Source organism: Mobula hypostoma, chromosome 5 (assembly GCF_963921235.1).
Source record: "Mobula hypostoma chromosome 5, sMobHyp1.1, whole genome shotgun sequence".
Lineage (NCBI taxonomy): Eukaryota > Metazoa > Chordata > Chondrichthyes > Myliobatiformes > Myliobatidae > Mobula > Mobula hypostoma.
Window position 1 is genome coordinate 171,501,948 of NC_086101.1, and position 19,276 is coordinate 171,521,223.

The 19,276-nt window shown below is 41.7% G+C and overlaps 1 protein-coding gene across 7 annotated transcripts in view; it reads right to left on the reverse strand.

Annotated features, from left to right (window-relative positions):
- The window catches only part of LOC134347182 (organic cation/carnitine transporter 2-like), a 143,620-nt gene that overhangs the window by 13,504 nt on the left and 110,840 nt on the right, over positions 1-19,276 (reverse strand). For all 7 annotated transcript variants that reach the window (XM_063049428.1, XM_063049425.1, XM_063049429.1 and 4 more), the window contains one exon: positions 670-884. In XM_063049428.1, the coding sequence (XP_062905498.1) occupies positions 670-884 (215 nt within the window). The remainder of the gene's footprint in view (positions 1-669; positions 885-19,276) is intronic.

Genomic DNA, 19,276 nt, shown 5'->3' on the forward strand with positions numbered 1-19,276 from the left:
TTCCCTTTATTTCATTGTAATACTGATACATGTGACTTATGAGGTACTGTTTTTGCTTAGCTTCATCCCATCAGCAGAAGGACAGACAGGAGGCTATGGGGAGAGGAATTAAAGTGGCTGGCAACCAGGAGTGCCCGAAAGTCAAGGCAGGTGGAGTACTAGTATGGAACTTATCTACCATTAATTACTCACCACTCAGCATAGTTTTCCATTAGAATAAGAGGACATGGAATTGCTGAAATCAATCGAAATACAATAATATACTACAGAGGCAAAACTTTTGATTATCAAGTCACAGTATAGAGAGTGAAATGAATCTATAACAATTTTTACCTGTAAGTTCAAGATCATGCTGAGTAATGCAATCACACACACACTGTTCAGAGAGAGCTCCTATTTCAGGGTAAAAGTATTTTTTCTATTGGAAACATTTTTAGTTAAAAGCTACTAAAATGTCACTGAAATGTTTGATTAGAAAAGGCATCAAAGGCTACAGGAAGAATGGGGTTGAGAGGGATAATAAATCAGCCAGGATGGAATGGTAGATCCAGTCAATGGACTGAGTGGTCTAGTTCTACTTGCATGTTTTATTGTCTTATGGAAATTGTAAAGCAAGGAACAAATGACATTTCAAAAAATATAGATTTACAAGGATTTCTTAGCTCTTACTTGAAGGAATAAATTGAACGGCAAGCAGAACAGCACCACCAAGCAGCAACGTGAGCGAGGTTGACAAACGTCGAGGGGCATTGTGCGTCATCCACCAGGCGATTGTATAGGCTACAATTTCGCTGAATGCAGAAATTAAGCAGTTGAGGTAAGGGTCACCATACATATTGGGAGTACCCAGGGTTAACACAAAGTATCCAGTGGATGTAATCATCCTACAATGAAACAGAAAAGAAATGAAAGGTTTAAAGGTTTTTCAGTTTCCTGCAGAAGGTCGTCTAGATACAGTTGTCTGAATTCTGAATTGTCAGTGATATCTTTCACTTAAGTTATGACTTCAATGTTGTGAAATGACTTAAGGGAAAAAATGAACACTTGCCAAGGGAGAGGTGATCAGGAGGAGAAAGTACAAGAAGATGGAGACTACAAAGAGAACGTTAAAATACTGGACTTGATAACTTAAGAATCCGTTTTTGAAAAACAAACACTCAATAGAACAGAGGGGGATGAATCTGTGTAATTGGTTGCCACAGACATCTCTGCAGGCCAAGTTTTTGGGTGTATTTAAAGTGGAAGTTGATAGCTTCTTGATTAGTAAGGGCATCAACAGTTATGGGAAGAAGGCAGGAGAATGAGATTGAGAGGGATAATAAATCAATCATGATGGAGTGGCAGAGCAGACTTAGGGGGCCAAATGGCTTAATTCTACTCCTCTGTTTGTGGTCATGAATGTATTCCTAATGTTATGTAAATAAATGGATATGAACAGAACTAGTGAGATATCAATTCAGGACATTTCTTCAAAACTGAAGGCCATGGAATGAAAAGATATGCAGCAGCATGAATAGAAGACTGGCTATGGAATAGGAAACTGAGACAAGCAATGAACACACAGAGTTCTGGAGGAACTCAGCAGGAAGGTTGTTTTTCCAGATTGGTGGAAGTGTACAGTGGAATTTCCTAGGAGTCAGTACTAGGCACTAGTTTCTTTAATATATATTAATGATCTGGACTTGGGAATATAAGGAACAATATCCAAATCTGCAGGTGACACAGGATGAACAGGGGAGTACAGATTTCAAATAGATTTAGCAAGCAGAATGGACAGAAAGGCAGCTATGAAATGCTGAAAATTATAAATTGTTGTATTTGGTTACATTTTGCTGCAATAATGCGAAGAGGAGGTATTAACCCAAGATATAATTGTGAAAGGAATTCAAGAACAGAGAGATGTTTATCATAGCAGAGATATCAATATACAGTATTATCTTAAACTTCCAATGAGATCTGCCAAAGATTGGGATAAGTTGTGTAAATTCCAGGATGTGAAAATTTTGCATAGTCTACACACTTTCTAGTAGTCTAGTATTGATTAAAATGTGTCGTCATTTTCTCACAAATTCGTCAAAGTGTACAATCGGCCCTCCTTATCTGTGAGGGATTGGTTCCGGGACCCCTCGCGGATACCAAAAAACAAGGATGCTCAAGTCCCTTATTCAACCTGTCTCAATGCGGTGTACCTTAGGACCCAGCGGGACCCTGGACCTTATGTAACCTGGCTCAGTGCGGTGGACATTAGGACCTGGCAGCGGAGCTCTGAATCCGCAGTGTTTCTGTTCACGAAAATAATCACGATCACAATTGAAAGTAAAGTGGAAATAAAAAAGTGATCGGAAAGAGGTGAAATGCCATCGGTCATTGGAAAAAGGTTAGGCTACATTCGGTCAACGATTGGAACAATTTTAAAGGATAAAGTGAGAAAGGCCTTGCCCTGATGAAAGCTACAATTATTAGTAAGCAACGCAGTGGTTTAGTTATTGAGTTTTGGGGTTTGGTGTTTTTGATCCTTCACATCAACCTGGCACGGATGGAGAGCATGCTTGGGAGCGCTCTGTCACTGGATCGAGCTCGGGAATTTCCGTTCCCGAGCCCGGCGCTGAAACATACGTTTCTTAAGTGTTTTATATGCATAGAAAGGTAAAATATATACTACATACTAAGATAAATGTTTGATTAACTGACGCTAAATAATACCGGATGTACTGTACCTGTTCCGACTTACTTAGTAAGAGAACTTCCAGTTTTTTTTTGATCCCGATCTGGGATAACCTACGTACATCCTCCCGTATACTTTAAATCATCTCTAGATTACTTATAATGTAAATGCTATGTAAAATAGTTGTTATACTGCATTGTTTAGGGAATAATGACAAGAAAAAGAAGTCTATACATGCTTGAACAACAAGCGCTGGAAGAGCACTTCCGGGTTTTCTCGATTTGCGATTGGTTGAATTCGCGCATGCAGAACTCGCGGATAAGGAGGGCCGACTGTTCTCTGAAAACATTTGCCTTTGAAAATGATAATATGAAGTGATAAAATACTTTCAGAGAAGTTAAAATACCTAAATGACAACTACAGTAACAAATAAAGTGCATGTATGATGTCACCTTTTCTGTATTTTAATGGCATTATTGTCTAGTTGGAAAGACAATCCATCCAAAAGCTTGTGCTAAAAATTGATGCTTCAGGTGAAATCAATACACATATCTTAACTATGTATATTTTCAAGATTCCATAGGACAAACTTCTGAAATATTTATCTTAAATACGGCGGTTTTTGAACAAACATTGTTCAACTTATTTCACGAAAATGAGAACACTGTCAGAATATTTATTCAGGTAAAGTATATCATGATTTTTTTTTACATAGAATCTCCCAATCTCCAATAGACCTCCAGCAGTAATTTCAAAGAAAGAACATAAACTACTGAAGGTACAATTTATCTGGGATTTCTGCTGGAATTCTGTCAATGTTTCGGGGAATATCATGATCACTCCCTTGCAAATTCCTGATTGCTTGCTTATGTTTGTAAGCAGAAGGAAGAGGGATTGGAGCCAGAAACAGAAGCAGGTGTAGGCAGCTGCACCATTCAGTAAGATCATAATTGATCTAATCTTGGCCACAACACCACTTTCCTGCTCTTTCTCCAAACCCCTCGACGAACATAGTTCAAATATCTGCCAAGCGTGACTTCACATATATTCAAAGATTCCACATCAATGGCTCGCTGGGTTTGGAACTTCACAGTATTCTGAGAGGAGAAGTTCACCTTCATCTCTATCTTAAAGGGATGACACTTTATTCTAAAACTACGTCCCCTAATTTGAGATAACCCTGCTAATGGGAAAAAAAAATCTCTCAACATCCATTCTGTCAGTTTCCCTCAGAATCTTATATTTCTCAATGTGGTCACCTCTCACTCTCTAAGCTCCAAGGAGTATAGAGACTGTTCAATAACTCTTCATAAGTCAACACATGCACCCCAATGGAATAAAACAAGTAAACCTCGGTGCTATCTCCAATGCAAGAACATCCTTCCATAAATGCAGAGATTAAAACTACACACAGTATTCAAAGTGCAGTCATACCAGAATACTCCACAGCTGTTACAATGAAGGCCCTCATTTCCTTAGTGTCCTAATTACTTGCAGTAATTGCATGCTATCTTTTTTGTGTTCCTTGTCTTATGATCTCCCAGATCTGTCTGCATCACAGCATTTTGTGGTTTATCTTCCCTTAAGTAATTATCTGCTTTTTCATTCTTCTTTGCATGATGGATAATCTTATAATTGGAGGTCTGCGATTAGTGGTGTTCCACAGGGATCTACGTCAGGACCTCTGCCATTTGTGATGTATACAAATGACCTGGATGAAAATGCAGTTGTGTAGGTTAGTAAATTGGCAAATGATACAAAGATTGGTGGTGTTGCGGATGGGGTAAATGACTGGCAAAGAGCACCACAGGACATAGATCAGTTGCAGGTATGGGCGGAGAAATAGCAGATGGCGTTTAACCTGGCTAAATGTGAAGTGTTGCACCTTTGTAGGTCAAATGTAAAGCGATAGTACACTGTGAAGAGCAAGACCCTTTACAGTGCTGATGAGCAGAAGTTCTTGAAGTCCAAGTTTATAAATCCCTGGAAGTGGCTACACAGGTTGGTAGGGTAGTTAAGAAGTCATATGGCATGCTTGCCTTCTTTTAGTTTAAAAGTCAGGAAGTTACGATGCAACTTTATAAAACTCTAGATAGGCTGCATCTGGAGTATTGCATGCAGTTTTGGTCGCCCCACTACGGGAAGGATGTTGAGGCTGTGGAGAAGATGCAGAGTAGGCTTATCAGGATGCTGCCTGGTTTACAGGGCATGTGCTATAAACGAGAGGCTAGATAAACTTGGGTTTGTTTTCTCTGGAGTAGGGCAGGCCGAGGGGAAATATGATAGAGATTTATAAAATTATGAGTGGCATAGATATAGACAGACAGTATCTAAGGTCAAAATGTCTAATACCAGATGTCATGCATTTAAGGTGAGAGGGGTAAGTTCAAAGGTGATGTGAGAAACATCTTTTACACAGGGATTCGTGGGTGCTTGGGGTGGTGATAAAGGCAGGTACATTGGAGATTTTTAAGAAACGTTTAGAATAGGCACATGAATATGAGGAAAATGGAAGGATATGGACGTTGTGTAGGCAGAGGGGATTAGTTTCGTTGGCCATTAGGTTACTAATTTAGTTGGTCTGGCACAACTTTTTGAGCCAAAGGCCTGTTCCTGTGCTATATGGCACAGTCGTATGTTCTACATATGTTTCCCATGTTATACTCCATCAACCAACTACACTGGCACCTCCTCTGACATAGGCAGCAGCATGGTCTGCATGCACACAGTCCAGCTCCTTCAGTTTCTCCACCAACGAGCAACTCAGTAACGGGGTAGGCCTGCAGCAGCTTATGGCCAGCAGGAACATGTGATTGTAAAGGTATGCTTAAAAAAGATACTAACATCTTTGTTTGCTCCCTTAGGAGCTGCTGCGTCTGAGCAAGCTGGCATGTTATCAGAATTTTCTATTTCTATCAGTGGTTCACTAATCTTGCTAGAAAAATGTTGCATATATTCTGATAAGGATTCTTTAATTTTATCTCATTACTTTTCCTAACTCTAATACCAGTTTTACCAATTACTAATGTTACGTAACCAGCCACAATGAATATCAATCGAGTCAGGTTATATAAAAACAACCAAACATTTATTAAACACAGATAAACAATAAAAAAAACAAATGATAACCTTAACCGGAAGTTAACCGCTATGCGGCCGTTCAACAATTTGCCACTCGGTACTGGTTCTTAAAGCAATAAATGCGAGAACAGTTCTTAAAGCAGTAAAGTCAAATACAGTTCTTAAAATGGTAAATTCGAAAGTCCAACAGATTTATACATTCAATCGGGAGAGACTTCTCTGGAGCGGGATTTCTTCATAGACGCGACTTTCCTGCTGGTTTTGTCCAAAGGATTCACGATGAAGGAAATAAACTGCTTAAAAACAACTGACCTTTATTTCTAGAGAGCAAACCTTGCATGAACTTCCTTGCTCTTTTGGCAGGAGTTATCTTTAATGCAGGTCACTACTTCTTCAACGAAGACTCAGTAAGGTCGATCCTTTGTTAAACTGCTGAACAATACCAACTTCTCCTAATCCTTCAGGTCCTGTACATTGATAAAGTCTTCACTCTCCAATACTACTGAAAAGGTACATCAACAAATCTGGCAGAAATGGGTAAACTGCCAATCCTTATTGTACCTTACAATAGAATGTAACACTCCGTTTTAAAAATGAAACTGCATCATAAAACAAATACGCAACGAAACGGAGACACTGACTAACGTTCTAGCTGGAAAACTAACTGCGTCACCAGGGGTCTTCCCTTTTATACCCGTGGTGAACATGTCATCATGTGACCTCACATCGGCGGGAAAATTACATCAGGTGACCTCCAAAAGACCATTACATCATTCTCACAAGAAAGTCACAAGATCTCCTTAAGGTATGTAACACTAATTATAATTACCAAGTTCCTAACTGTAATATTGCCTTCTCGATTTTCTTTGTATTCCTAAATACCTCTTCACCTCAATTCCTTTTTCCTACATAGAGCAAAGCCTCATCCCTTCTGAGTATCCTCAGGTTCCCATCTCCCCTCCCAGGTAGTCAACCCCTTTCAACAGTACCAACAAAATTCCCCATTGTAATATTCAATAGAAACCAGCAATGAGAGAGATTAAATCCCAGAGAAAGATCAGGAAGCATTAACACTGGGATGTTAATCACGTAAGTGGGAAATGACACTGGATCGGATCACCCATCTAGGATGGTGAGTTTCTAGACATCCTTCTGAAGGGAGCCTTTTATTCTAAGGGTCCATCTAAACATATCAATTTTTACTGTTACACTGCTAGAAGATAGATCAGAGTCATGGAGTTGGCCTCAAATGCTGTTATGATTTCCTCACAGGTCCTCCTGGAGGATAGAAGCTCTATTTTCCCAATAACTTAGGGAACAACTACCTAGTTGCTGAGAATAGTGTAGAAAGGAAGTCAATGTCCACACAAGTGTGACAATGGTAAATGCTGCCTTAACTCTCAACCACAGAAAGAAAAAGGCAGTCCAAATTGCCTAAATTTGCATGGAAGTTAATATAAGAAACATAGTTAATAGGAGCAGATATAGGCTGCAGACCTGCTCCATCATTCAATGAGATGATTGGCTGATCTACAGAACTGTGAACATGTCTTAAGCACCCGAGATTTTTTATATAGTTTCAGATGATATGGCCTCCACAGAACCAGGATCTCAACATCATCGAGGCTGTTAGGAATTACCTGGAGAGACAGAAGCCAGCAAGACAGCCAGTGTCTGCAGAAGAACTGTGGCAAGTTCTCCAAGACGCTTGGAACAACCTATAACCTACCAGCTGATTTTCTTGTAGAACTGCATGACAGTGTACTTCGGAGAATTGATACAGGTTTAAAAGCAAAAGGTGGCCACGTCAAATATTTAGGTTTTTTTTACTGTTTACTATTCTTTAAAGTAAATTTTTGGTATTTAGAAATTTTTCATTCCATTATTTTTGAAAGTATCCTCACTTTACAGATTTTTTCTATATGTGCCTAAGACTTTTGCATAGTACTGTGCTTTATTTCCATATTTCCATCCTGTCGCCACAACCTTTGACCCTCAGTGTCCATAAAGTTTTGATACAGCACAGGACTAAGCACACATCTATTCCAGAACACCGTGAGTGAAGAACTTTCACACCAACACAGTCTGAAATGGTCAGCGTCAAATCCTGAGGCAAATTCTTTTTCCAAGGAATGCAGCCTCTCAACCTCTATCCTTTCAAGCCCTCTGAAAAGGTCAATGAGAACTCCACTCTCAAAGCTCCAGAGAATATGGCACCCTTCTACTCAGTGACATTAATTCTGCAGTCACCATTCATGTTTGTAATTACTGCTGATAGCAACTCCAATATCCCTTGGATGCTGGGAAAGCCAGCCACATCTGGAGATATCTCCCAGTTATCCCCAGCAGACTCTCAAGTTATTGGGGAAAGTAATCTAGCAACTAGATCATGGAGCAGATAGTTTCTCATTTCCTTTGAGAAAAGGAAGGTCTAAGGGCAAACTTCTAGATGTCTGTAAAATTATGAAGGGTTGTAATAGCAGGAATGCTGAGAGATTATTTCTGTTAGTGGGGAAAATCATATCTGCAAAGCATTATTATAAGAGAGTCACGCAGAAATCCAGGAGGGAATTCAGAAGAAGCTTCTTTACCCAAGGAGCATTGAGAATGTGGAACAGATAATATTTTTCTCATACGTATTTGCCGTATAATAGTATTTACCTCACAGATATATAGATACTATTTAAAAGGAAGATGGACACGGACAAGCATATGAAGGAGAAGGGAACAGACGGCCATACCAATAGATTTGGATAAAGAAAGATAAGAAAGAGTTCCATTGGAGTGTGAATGGATACATTGGGCTGAATAACCTTATATCCTGAGTGAACTTGGCAATCCTTCTTAAAGCAGAATTACCTGGGAATGCAGAATGTATCTTCTGGAAGGAGCCATTGGCAATGCAGATAAGGCTGTTGTGATTTTAACAGATGCATGTGAAGTTAACCTTCCTGGTCCAATGCAGAAGGCAACAGATCCTGTGCTAGAGGCAATGGAGATTTACAACTGGCTCCTGGGAGAAAGCAGCCACCTGATGCACAGCAACTCGTATACATCCTGTAAAGAGACACTTTGATTTTACATTGTGGTGAGTGGGGACAGCTTTCTTAGAGCAGCCCTCCCCTAACTTGCTGTCTTCAGATAGGCCTAGCTCTTGGTTGCTGAGGTCCCTGCTCAACATCTTCCACATCCTCCAACTGCTCATCCATCCCATGGACCTAGCAACAATACCTATGATAAGCAGATAGAGCTTATGCTGAGCAGCAGTAAGGCAATATATAGTGTGTATGTATATATACCATAAAAAGAACAAGCAATCCGGAAGCTGTAGTTTCACATGATAGTCCAAACAACACACGTGCCTCAGGGCTGTGTGCTGAGCTCTCTTCTGTACTCCCTTTTCACCTACGACTGCATTCCTGTACATGGTTCTAACTCCATAATCAAGTTCACAGACGACACCACGATGGTTGACCTGATCAGATGGGATGACAAGACGGCCTACAGGTCCAGCACCTGGTCACGTGGTGTGCTGACAACAACCTGACCCTTAACACCCAGAAGACCAAGGAGATCATTGTGGACTTTAGGCATGCTACGAGCCACACTCACATCCCCATCTACATCAACGGGGCTGTAGTGGAGCGTGTATCAAGCTTCACATTCCTTGGTGTCCACATTTCTGAGGATCTCACCTGGTCCCTGAACTCCTCCATCCTGACCAAAGAGAGGCAACAGCGCCTTTATTTCCTGCGTACTTTTACCGCTGTACCATTGAGAGCATACTCACCAACTGCATCTCAGTGTGGTATGGCAATTGTCCCGTATCAGACCGCAAAGCACTCCAGCGTGTGGTGAAAACTGCCCAGCGGATTATCGGCACCCAATGCCCACCATTGAGAACATCTACCATAAACGCTGCCTGGACAGGGCGAAAAGCATTATCAAGCATCTCACCTTAACCATGGACTTTTTACTCTCCTCTCATCCAGTAGGCGCTACAGGAGCCTCCACTGCCACACCAGCAGGCACAGGAAGAGCTTCTTCCCTGAGGCTGTGACCCTGCTGAACCTCACATCACAGTGCTAAGCAGTATTGCACCCGTATTGTACTGTCTCAGTACTTTTATATTTGTGTGCTGTAGCACTTACTTTTTATTCACAGTTATTTTGTAAATAACACTATTCTTGCATTTCTGGTCAGATGCTAACTGCATTTCATTGGCTTTGTATCTGTACTCGGCACAATGACAATAAGGTTGAAACTAATCTAATCTAGTATCTTTACTCAACATCCACATCTTCAATCAGAGTCCCTCTAAATATTTGTAATGCCTCTGAGAGACCAACCTGCTGCATTGCACATGCACATGGGATGGGAATGGATTGAAAGTTGTACTGAAATCTGATTTGGTCATATAAAATGGCAGAAAATTGGCAGTAAGTTCTGAGAACTTTGTCGGCAGAGGGGTGGGTGACATGGTGGTGTAGCAGTTTGTGCAATGCTTTACAGAGCCAGTGATCTCAATCAGAGGTTCAATTCCTGCCTCTGTCTGTAAGGAGTTTGTACATTCTTCCCGTGACCACATAGTTTTCCTCCAGGTGCTCCAGTTTTTTCTCACATTCCAAGTATATACAGTACTGTGCAAAAGTCTTAGGAGCGTATCTATAGTTAGGCTAGTAGTGTATTTGTCAATGTGGAGCAGAGACCGATTTTGTAAATCAGTCAGGAGCAAAGGATGTTGGGAATGGCGAAGGTGGAGCATCACAGGAGGGATGGAGGACAGATGGCAGAGGAGTGCCAGGGGCGGGAGGTGGCTTGGGTGCAGACACACCTGGCCCTGAGACACCAGGTAAGATCATTTGATTCCAAATAATTGGTTCAATGATCATTACGGAATGTCTCTCTGGTGTTTACTCCCCTCTCCGTTCCCCTTTTCTCAACCGTAATTCCTCTTTTCCTACCCCCTTCCCACTCTGTGTCCACAAAAGAGACCAATATCAGAATCAGGTTTATCATCACTCATAAAGGTCATGAATTTTTTTTGTGGCAGCAGTATAGTGCAATACCTAAAATTACTACAGTACTGTGCAAAAGCCTTAGGGACCCTAACTATATAAGACTTTTGCATAGCACTGTATGGGTTAGTGTCAGCAAGTTGTGGACATGCTATGTTGGTGCTGGAAGCATGGCAACACCTGTGGGCTGCCCTCTAACATGTTCTCAGACTATGCTGTTTGTTGACACAAGTGCAGCATTTCACTATGTGCTTCGATGTTTTGATGTACATGTGACAAATAAAGATAATATTTAATCTTTTGTGGAGGATGATCCTAACCTCAGCACTGGCTGCTTAGAGTTTCTAGATTCCCAAATCCCAAAGACATTCATATTGGTAGCTTGAGCAGCACATACAAAATGCTGGAGGAACTCAGCAGGTCAGGCAGCATCTATGGAGGGCAATAAACAGTCGAAATTTTGGACCCAAGACCCTTCTTCCAATGGCAGTAGAATCTCTTGAGTCTATGATGTCAGTAACTTCATTGGCAATTGTAACTGGTGTCTAGGTGAATGGTAGAATCCGGGAGTTGGTTAATGGAAATGAGGAGACAATGGAATGGAATATGAAGAATTTCAAAGCTATATACTTTGATAATATAGAACATGAACCTCTGAAGCTTTGAACTGTGAAGGATTAGAAATGGATATATAGTGCACAGCTTGGATGCGAATGTACCAGGTGGGATTGGTAAGTTGTGGATGGCACTAAAGTCGGTGGCATTGTAGATCATGGGGAGGGTTCAAGTTTAAAGTTTAAAGTAAATTCATCAAAGTACATATATGTCACCATTTACAACCCTGAGATTCATTTTCTTGCAGGCATTCACAGTAGATACAAAGGAACACCATTGAATCAACGAAAAACTGCGCACAACCAGATGGACAAACAACCTATGTGTGACGATACCAAACTGGGCAAATACAAAAAATATAATAATTAAATAAGCAATAAATATCAAGAATATGAGATGAAGAGTCCCTGAAAGTGAGTCCATAATTTATGGGAACAGTTCAGTAATGGGGCAAGTGATTTGAGTGAAGTTATCCCATTTTGTTCAAGAGCCTGATGGTTGAGGGGTAATAACTGTTCCTGAAACTGGAAGTGTTGGTCCTGAGGCTCCTCTACCTTCTTCCTGATGGCAGTAGCAAGAAGAGAGCATGACCCAAATGATAAGGTACTTTGATGATGGATGCTGCTTTCTTGTAATTCTGCTCCTTGTAGATGTGCACAGTGACGGGGTGGGCTTTACCTGTGATGGACGGGGCTGTATCCATTACTTTCCATAGGCTTTTCCATTCAAGAGCTTGGGTGTTTCTGTACCAGGCCATGATACAACTGGTCAGTGCGCTCTCCACCACACACCTATAAAAGTTTGTCAGAGTTTTAGATGACATGAGATTAGGAAGGTTGTCTCAGGCTGAGACAGAAAGAGTGGAAAGCTGGGTACTGGTTTGGCAAATGGAGCTTTATCCTGAAAAGTCTGAGGTTCTGCATTTTGGGAAGTCAGATAAGAATAGGGCAGGTAGAGTGAATAGTAGGGGGCTGAAGAATGTTGATGAACAGAGTGACCCTCAGGTTCAAGTGCATAGTTCGATGAAAGTGACAACACAGGTAGATCGAATGGTGGAGAAGGCATACAGCATGTTTGCCTTTGTAGGAGCAGGCACAGAATTTAAAAGATGAAAGGTTATGTCGCAACTTCATAAAAAAGTGGAGTATTGTGTGTAATTCCGGTTGCCACACTGCAGGAAAGATGTGATTGTGCTGGAAAAAGAGCAGAGATGATTCACCAGAATTCTAAGCCAGTGTCTTCTGGTCCCAGATTCTTATAGTGTGGGAGTCTAGGACCAGAGGGCAAAGCCTCAGAATACAAGGACGTCCCTTTAGAATAGAGATAAGGAAGAATTTCTTTAGCCAGTGAATCTGTGGAATTCATCGCCACTGGGTATAAATTTAAAAAATAAATAAATAAATTTTAAGGATGATAGGTTCTTGATTAGTCAGGATATTAACAGTTACAGGGAGAAGACCGAAGAATGGAGTTGAGAGGAATAATAAATCAACCTTGATGGAATGGCAGAGCAGATTCAATGGGCTGAATGCTCCTATGTCTTGCGGTCTTATGGAATGTTTTTATTTGGAGGACTTTTTAAGAGATTGGATAAGCTGAGCTTGTTTTCCTTGAAGGAAATGAGGCTAAAAGGTATATCAGAGGTATTGCTAGGATAGATACTCAGAATATTTTTCCAATGTTAAGGGTTCAAAGATAAGAGGGCACAGGCTTAAGGGAGAGGAGAAGTTTTAAAGGGGATCTGAGGGGAAAGGTTTACCCACGTAGTTAGTTGTTAATATCAGGAATTTACTGCCAGAGGACATAGTGGAATCAGGTATATTTCTTACAAGTCAGATATATTTAGACAGGCACTTAAGTAGGTAAGCCTTAGAGGAGTAAGGACCTAATATTGGCAAGTGGCTTTACTGTCGATAGGAAGAGTAGATGGCATGAACGAGGTGTGCTGAAAGGCCCCTTTCTCTGTTGTATGACTTGTAACTTGGTTTTCCCCACACAATTTTCTCTTGGTGCTGGGCCAGGCAATAATTTGGACACATTTCTAAACTAACAGATATAGAAACCATAGAAACTACAGCACAGAAACAGGCCTTTTGGCCCTTCTTTGCTGTGCCGAACCATTTTCTGCCTAGTCCCACTGATCTGCACACAGACCATATCCCTCCATACACCTCCCATCCATGTATCTGTCCAATTTATTCTTAAATGTTAAAAAAGAACCCGCATTTACCACCTCGTCTGGCAGCTCATTCCATACTCCCACCACTCTCTGTGTGAAGAAGCCCCCCCAATGTTCCCTTTAAACTTTTCCTCCCTCACCCTTAACCCACGTCCTCTGGTTTTTTTTTCTCCCCTTGCCTCAGTGGAAAAAGCCTGCTTGCATTCACTCTATCTATACCTATCATAATTTTATATACCTCTATCAAATCTCCCCTCATTCTTCTACGCTCCAGGGAATAAAGTCCTAACCTATTCAACCTTTCTCTGTAACTGAGTTTCTCAAGTCCCGGCAACATCCTTGTAAACCTTCTCTGCACTCTTTCAACCTTATTTATATCCTTCCTGTAATTTGGTGACCAAAACTGAACACAATACTCCAGATTCGGCCTCACCAATGCCTTATACAACCTCATCATAACATTCCAGCTCTTATACTCAAAACTTTGATTATTAAAGGCCAAAAGCTCTCTCTACGACCCTGTCTACCTGTGATGCCACTTTTAGGGAATTTTGTATCTGTATTCCCAGATCCCTCTGTTCCACGGCACTCCTCAGTGCCTTACCATTAACCTTGTATGTTCTACCTTGGTTTGTCCTTCCAACGTGCAATACCTCACACTTGTCTGTATTAAACTCCATTTGCCATTTTTCAGCCCATTTTTCCAGCTAGTCCAAGTCCCTCTGCAGGCTCTGAAAACCTTCCTCACTGTCTACTACACCTCCAATCTTTGTATCATCAGCAAATTTGCTGACCCAATTTACCACATTATCATCCAGATCATTGATATAGATGACAAATAACAATGGACCCAGCACTGATCCCTGTGGCACACCACTAGTCACAGGCCTCCACTCGGAGAAGCAATTCTCTACTACCACTCTTTGGCTTCTTCCATTGAGCCAATGTCTAATCCAATTTACCACCTCTCCATGTATACCTAGCGACTGAATTTTCCTAACTAACCTCCCATGCGGGACCTTGTCAAGGCCTTACTGAAGTCCATGTAGACAATATCCACTGCCTTCCCTTCATCCACTTTCCTGGTAACCTCCTCAAAAATCTCCAATAGATTGGTCAAACATGACCTACCACGCACAAAGCCATGTTGACTCTCCCTAATAAGTCCCTGTCTATCCAAATGCTTGTAGTTTCTGTCTCTTAGTACTCCCTCCACTACCGACGTTAAATTTACTGGCCTATAATTTCCCAGATTACTTTTCGATCCGTTTTTAAACAACGGAACAACATGCGCCACTCTCCAATCCTCCGGCCCCTCACCTGTAGACAGCGACATTTTAAATATTTCTGCCAGGGCCCCCGCAATTTCAACACTAGTCTCCTTCAAGGTCCGAGGGAACACCCAGTCAGGTCCAGGGGATTTATTCACTTTAATTTTCCTCAGGACAGCAAGGACCTCCTCCTTTTCAATCTGTACAGTTTCCATGATCTCACTACTTGTTTCCCTTAATTCCATAGACTTCATGCCAGTTTCCTTAGTAAATACAGACGCAAAAAACCTATTTAAGATCTCCCCCATTTCCTTTGGTTCCTCACATAGCCGACCACTCGATCTTCAAGAGGACCAATTTTATCCCTTACAATCCTTTTGCTCTTAATATACCTGAAAAAGCTCTTTGGATTATCCTCCACTTTGACTGCCAAGGCAACCTCATGTCTTCTTTTAGCCCTCCTGATTTCTTTTTTAAGTATTTTCTTGCACTTCTTATACTCCTCAAGCACCTTATTTACTCCCTGCTTCCTATACATGGTATAGACCAAGATATTTCACTCATTGCTAACTTACATTTAAAGGAAGTCAAATGTGTTTAACTTTGATTCAAACACTAAGCCTTCAGATATGTGTCGTGTATTACTGTCAGAAATAGCTGCTAAGATTTTCTAATCAGAATCTTTCAGATTCCTGATTTTAATACAGATGGGAAGCAGATATCAAAGTTTTGACTTCAGTAAATCATGGCTGTTTCTGATGATTCTATGGATTGACAGACTCTTGCTGCAATAGGAGGTGTCAGAAAGGTATTAAAATCTCCAGAACTTTGATCAACACTGCTTGAAGATGTGGAGAATATCCTTTTGTTTCTACCAAGCAGACAGGGCCCCCCTGTTTAGGAGTAGACTGATGTAGTTGCCAAGAAATACTCACATCAGAGTAGAAACATAGAAATATAGAAAACCTCCAGCACAATACAGGCCCTTAGCCCCACAAAGTTGTGCCGAACATGTCCCTACCTTAGAAATTACTAGGGTTATCCATAGCCCTCTATTTTTGTAAGCTCCATGTACCTATCCAGAAGTCTCTTAAAAGACCCTGTCGTATCGGCCTCTACCACCGTTCCCGGCAGCCCATTCCACGCACTCACCACTCTCTGCATAAAAAACTTACCCCTGACATCTCCTCTGTACCTACTCTCAAGCACCTTAAATTGTGCCCTCTTGTGGCAGCCATTTCAGCCCTGGGAAAAAGCCTCTGACTACTCACAAGATCAATGCCTCTCATCATCTTATACACCTCTATTAGGTCACCTCGCATTCTCCATCATTGTTGTGAGTGAGTAAATGGAAAAAATTTTAGAGACAGAATAAAATCTACCTGTGAGATTATGATTATGAGAGTATTCTGTCTCTGAGCCTTTAGCCCCACAAACTAGAAGTTGATTTCCAGGCAAGCACTTTTCTTCCCATTGTTTTGACTTATTTTTCTCAAGCAAACAATTAATTGAACTAATTGATTCCTCTCGTTATCAGCACTGCATTGTAACCATTCCCTCTGCTGCACTTTGGTCTAAATTTCTTAACCTTCCTGAAAGCCTCTCTCTTCTCCCATGACTCCATACTGTTCCTAGATTATTTCCAGGCAAAACGGTGCTTTCTGTTCATTTTAGTAAAGTGCATCCTCTGCCCACAATATCCACCCATCTACAATGAGAAGATCGAGCAGGGATTTATTTAGTCTGCAGGAGTGACTGAATTCTTACAGTGTGCCCTCCCTTTAACCCTCCATTCTATTTCCACAGTGCTTAACCTTCTTGACTTTTCCAATAATGTTTAGCATCAATGCATGGAGAACCACCTTATTTTCTCACTAGGTTCAATACTAATTCTTAATTGATTACTAATTTAATTGGCTTGGCACAGCATTGTGGGTCAAAGGGCCTGTGCTGACTGGTCTATGATCTGCGTTCTATATTCCAATACAGAATTTTAGATTCACATTCAGTGTAACAGTTTCAGATAATGATTCTTCTATTTCCACTTATACCTGCTCTCAGCTTATTTTTTATATTTTACTTATCACATTACCGCTCCTTTTTGTATTCTCCATTTTTTAAAAAAGTTCATTTAATGATTGCCCCTTATTATTCATATTTTGGAATCTGGGCCTCAGCAGCAACACCAGCATTTATGACCATGTCTAATTGCCCTTGGGAAGGTGGGAGTGAGATACTTTCTTGAACTGCTGCAGTTCTTCGAGTGGAGGTGCTTGCAAAGTGCAGTTGGGGAGTGACTTCCAGGATTTCAACCCAAGAGTGATGAGAGACCTCCAAGTTAGTATACTCTGCAACTTGAAGGGGAACCTACGCAGGCAGGCTGATCCCATATGCCTTAAGGCTTTGTACATCTGAAGGGTAGCAATTGCAGGCTTGTGAGATACTGTAGGAGTAGTCTAGGCAAGGAATAAACATAAGAGATTCAGCAGATGCTCCAAATACAGGGAAACATACGCAAAATGCTGGAGGAACTCAGCTGGTAGGCTGCATCTATGGAGAGAATAAACAAATGGTGCTTTAGGATGAGACCCTTCATCAGGACTGGAAAGGAAGTGGGAAGAAGGCAGCATAAGTAAAAGCCAGAGTAAATAAAATGACAAGTAGTCTGGTCATTGTTGGAGCAGCCGTTGTTGTGAGTGGGTCAGTGGTGAAAGTGGGAGTGTCAGGCTTTGGCTCAAAGGAGGCTTCAGCTCAGACGAGGCACTGGCTCTGGGTAATTTTCTGTTAAGTTTCTCTTTTTTCTTACTGTGTGAGGGGTACTTAATGTAGTTTAAATGGCCGTTGTGTGCTCTTCATGCCAGTCCTGGGAGATCCAGCTGCAATTCCTTGAAGACCGTGTTAGGGATCTGGAGCAGCAGCTGGATGACCTTTGGCTTGTGCAGGAGAGTGATTAGATTAGATTATGAGGACACGCAGTCCTCTTTTATTGTCATTTAGTAATGCATGCATTAAGAAATGATACAATATTCCTCCGGTGTGATATCACAGAAACACAGGACAGACCAAGACTGAAAAACTAACAAAAACCACATAATTATAACATATAGTTACAACAGTACAACAATACCATAACCTGATGAAGAACAGGCCATGGCACAGTAAAAAAGTTCAAAGTCTCTCGAATGTCCCACATCTTACGCAGATGGGAGAAGGAAGAAAACTCTCCCTGCCATGCCTGACCACAGTCCGACTCTGAGTCATTCGAGAACTTCGAGCCTCTGATCAGCCCTCCGACACCAAGTACCAAGCACCATTTCTATCCGAACGCTTCGACCTCAGCCTCGGTCGCCAGTAGCAGGCAAAGCCGGGGAATTTGGGGCCTTCCCTCCGGAAGATTCTCGATCGCCCAGTAACAGCGGCAGCGAACCCGCATTTCAGAAATTTCTCCAGATGTTCCTCTGTGCCTTCACATCTGTCTCCATCAAATCAGAATTGTCCAAATCAGATACGATATCATTTCACTGGAGAGCTGCGCGCGCTGCGTCGCGCTGCCATCTTCTCCTCCCACCACTGCGGGAGGAAATCAATGAGGAAATCATTGAATGGAATTACAGGGAAGTAGTCACCCCTAAATTGCAGGAGGCGAGTAGCTGGGTGACTGCCAGGAGAAGGAATGGGAAGGTAAATAAGCAGTTAGCGCAGAGCAACCCTGTGGCCATTGCTCTAAATAATGTGTATACTGTTTTGGATACTGTTGTGGGGGATGCCCTCCCAGTGGAATATCATGGAGATCAAGTTACTAGCACTGAGCATGGGTCCGTGGTGCAGAAGGGAAAGAGAGAGAAGAGGGTGGCGGTAGTCAGAGGAACAGACAGGAGATTCTGTGGATGTGATCGAGACACCTGGATGGTATGTTGCCTCCCAGATGCCAGGGTCAGGGACATCTCAGATCACATCCACAGCATTTTGGAGAGGGAGGGAGAGCAGCCAGATGTCTTGGTACATATTGGCACCAATGACATAGGAAGGAAAAGCAATGAGGTTCTGAAGAGATAACTTAGAGAGCTAGGTAGAAAGCTGAGAAGCAGGACTTCCAGGTAGTAATTTCTGGATTGCTACCTGATCCATGCCCCAGTGAGGGTAGAAACAGGATGATTTGGCAGATAAATGGGTGGTTGAGAAGCTGGTGCAGGGGGTAGGGCTTCAGGTTCTAGGATCGTTAGGATTTCTCCTGGGGCAGTTATGACTTGTAAAAAGGGATAGGTTGTACCTGAACCCAAGGGGTACAAATATTCTCGCAGGTGGGTTTGTTAGAGCTGTTGGGGAGGGTTTAAACTAATATGGCAGGGGGATGGGAACTGGAGTGAAGGGACTCAAGATAGAATGGATGGTAAAAAAAACAATAGTGTGTAACACACACAAAATGCTGGAGAAACTCAGCAGGCCA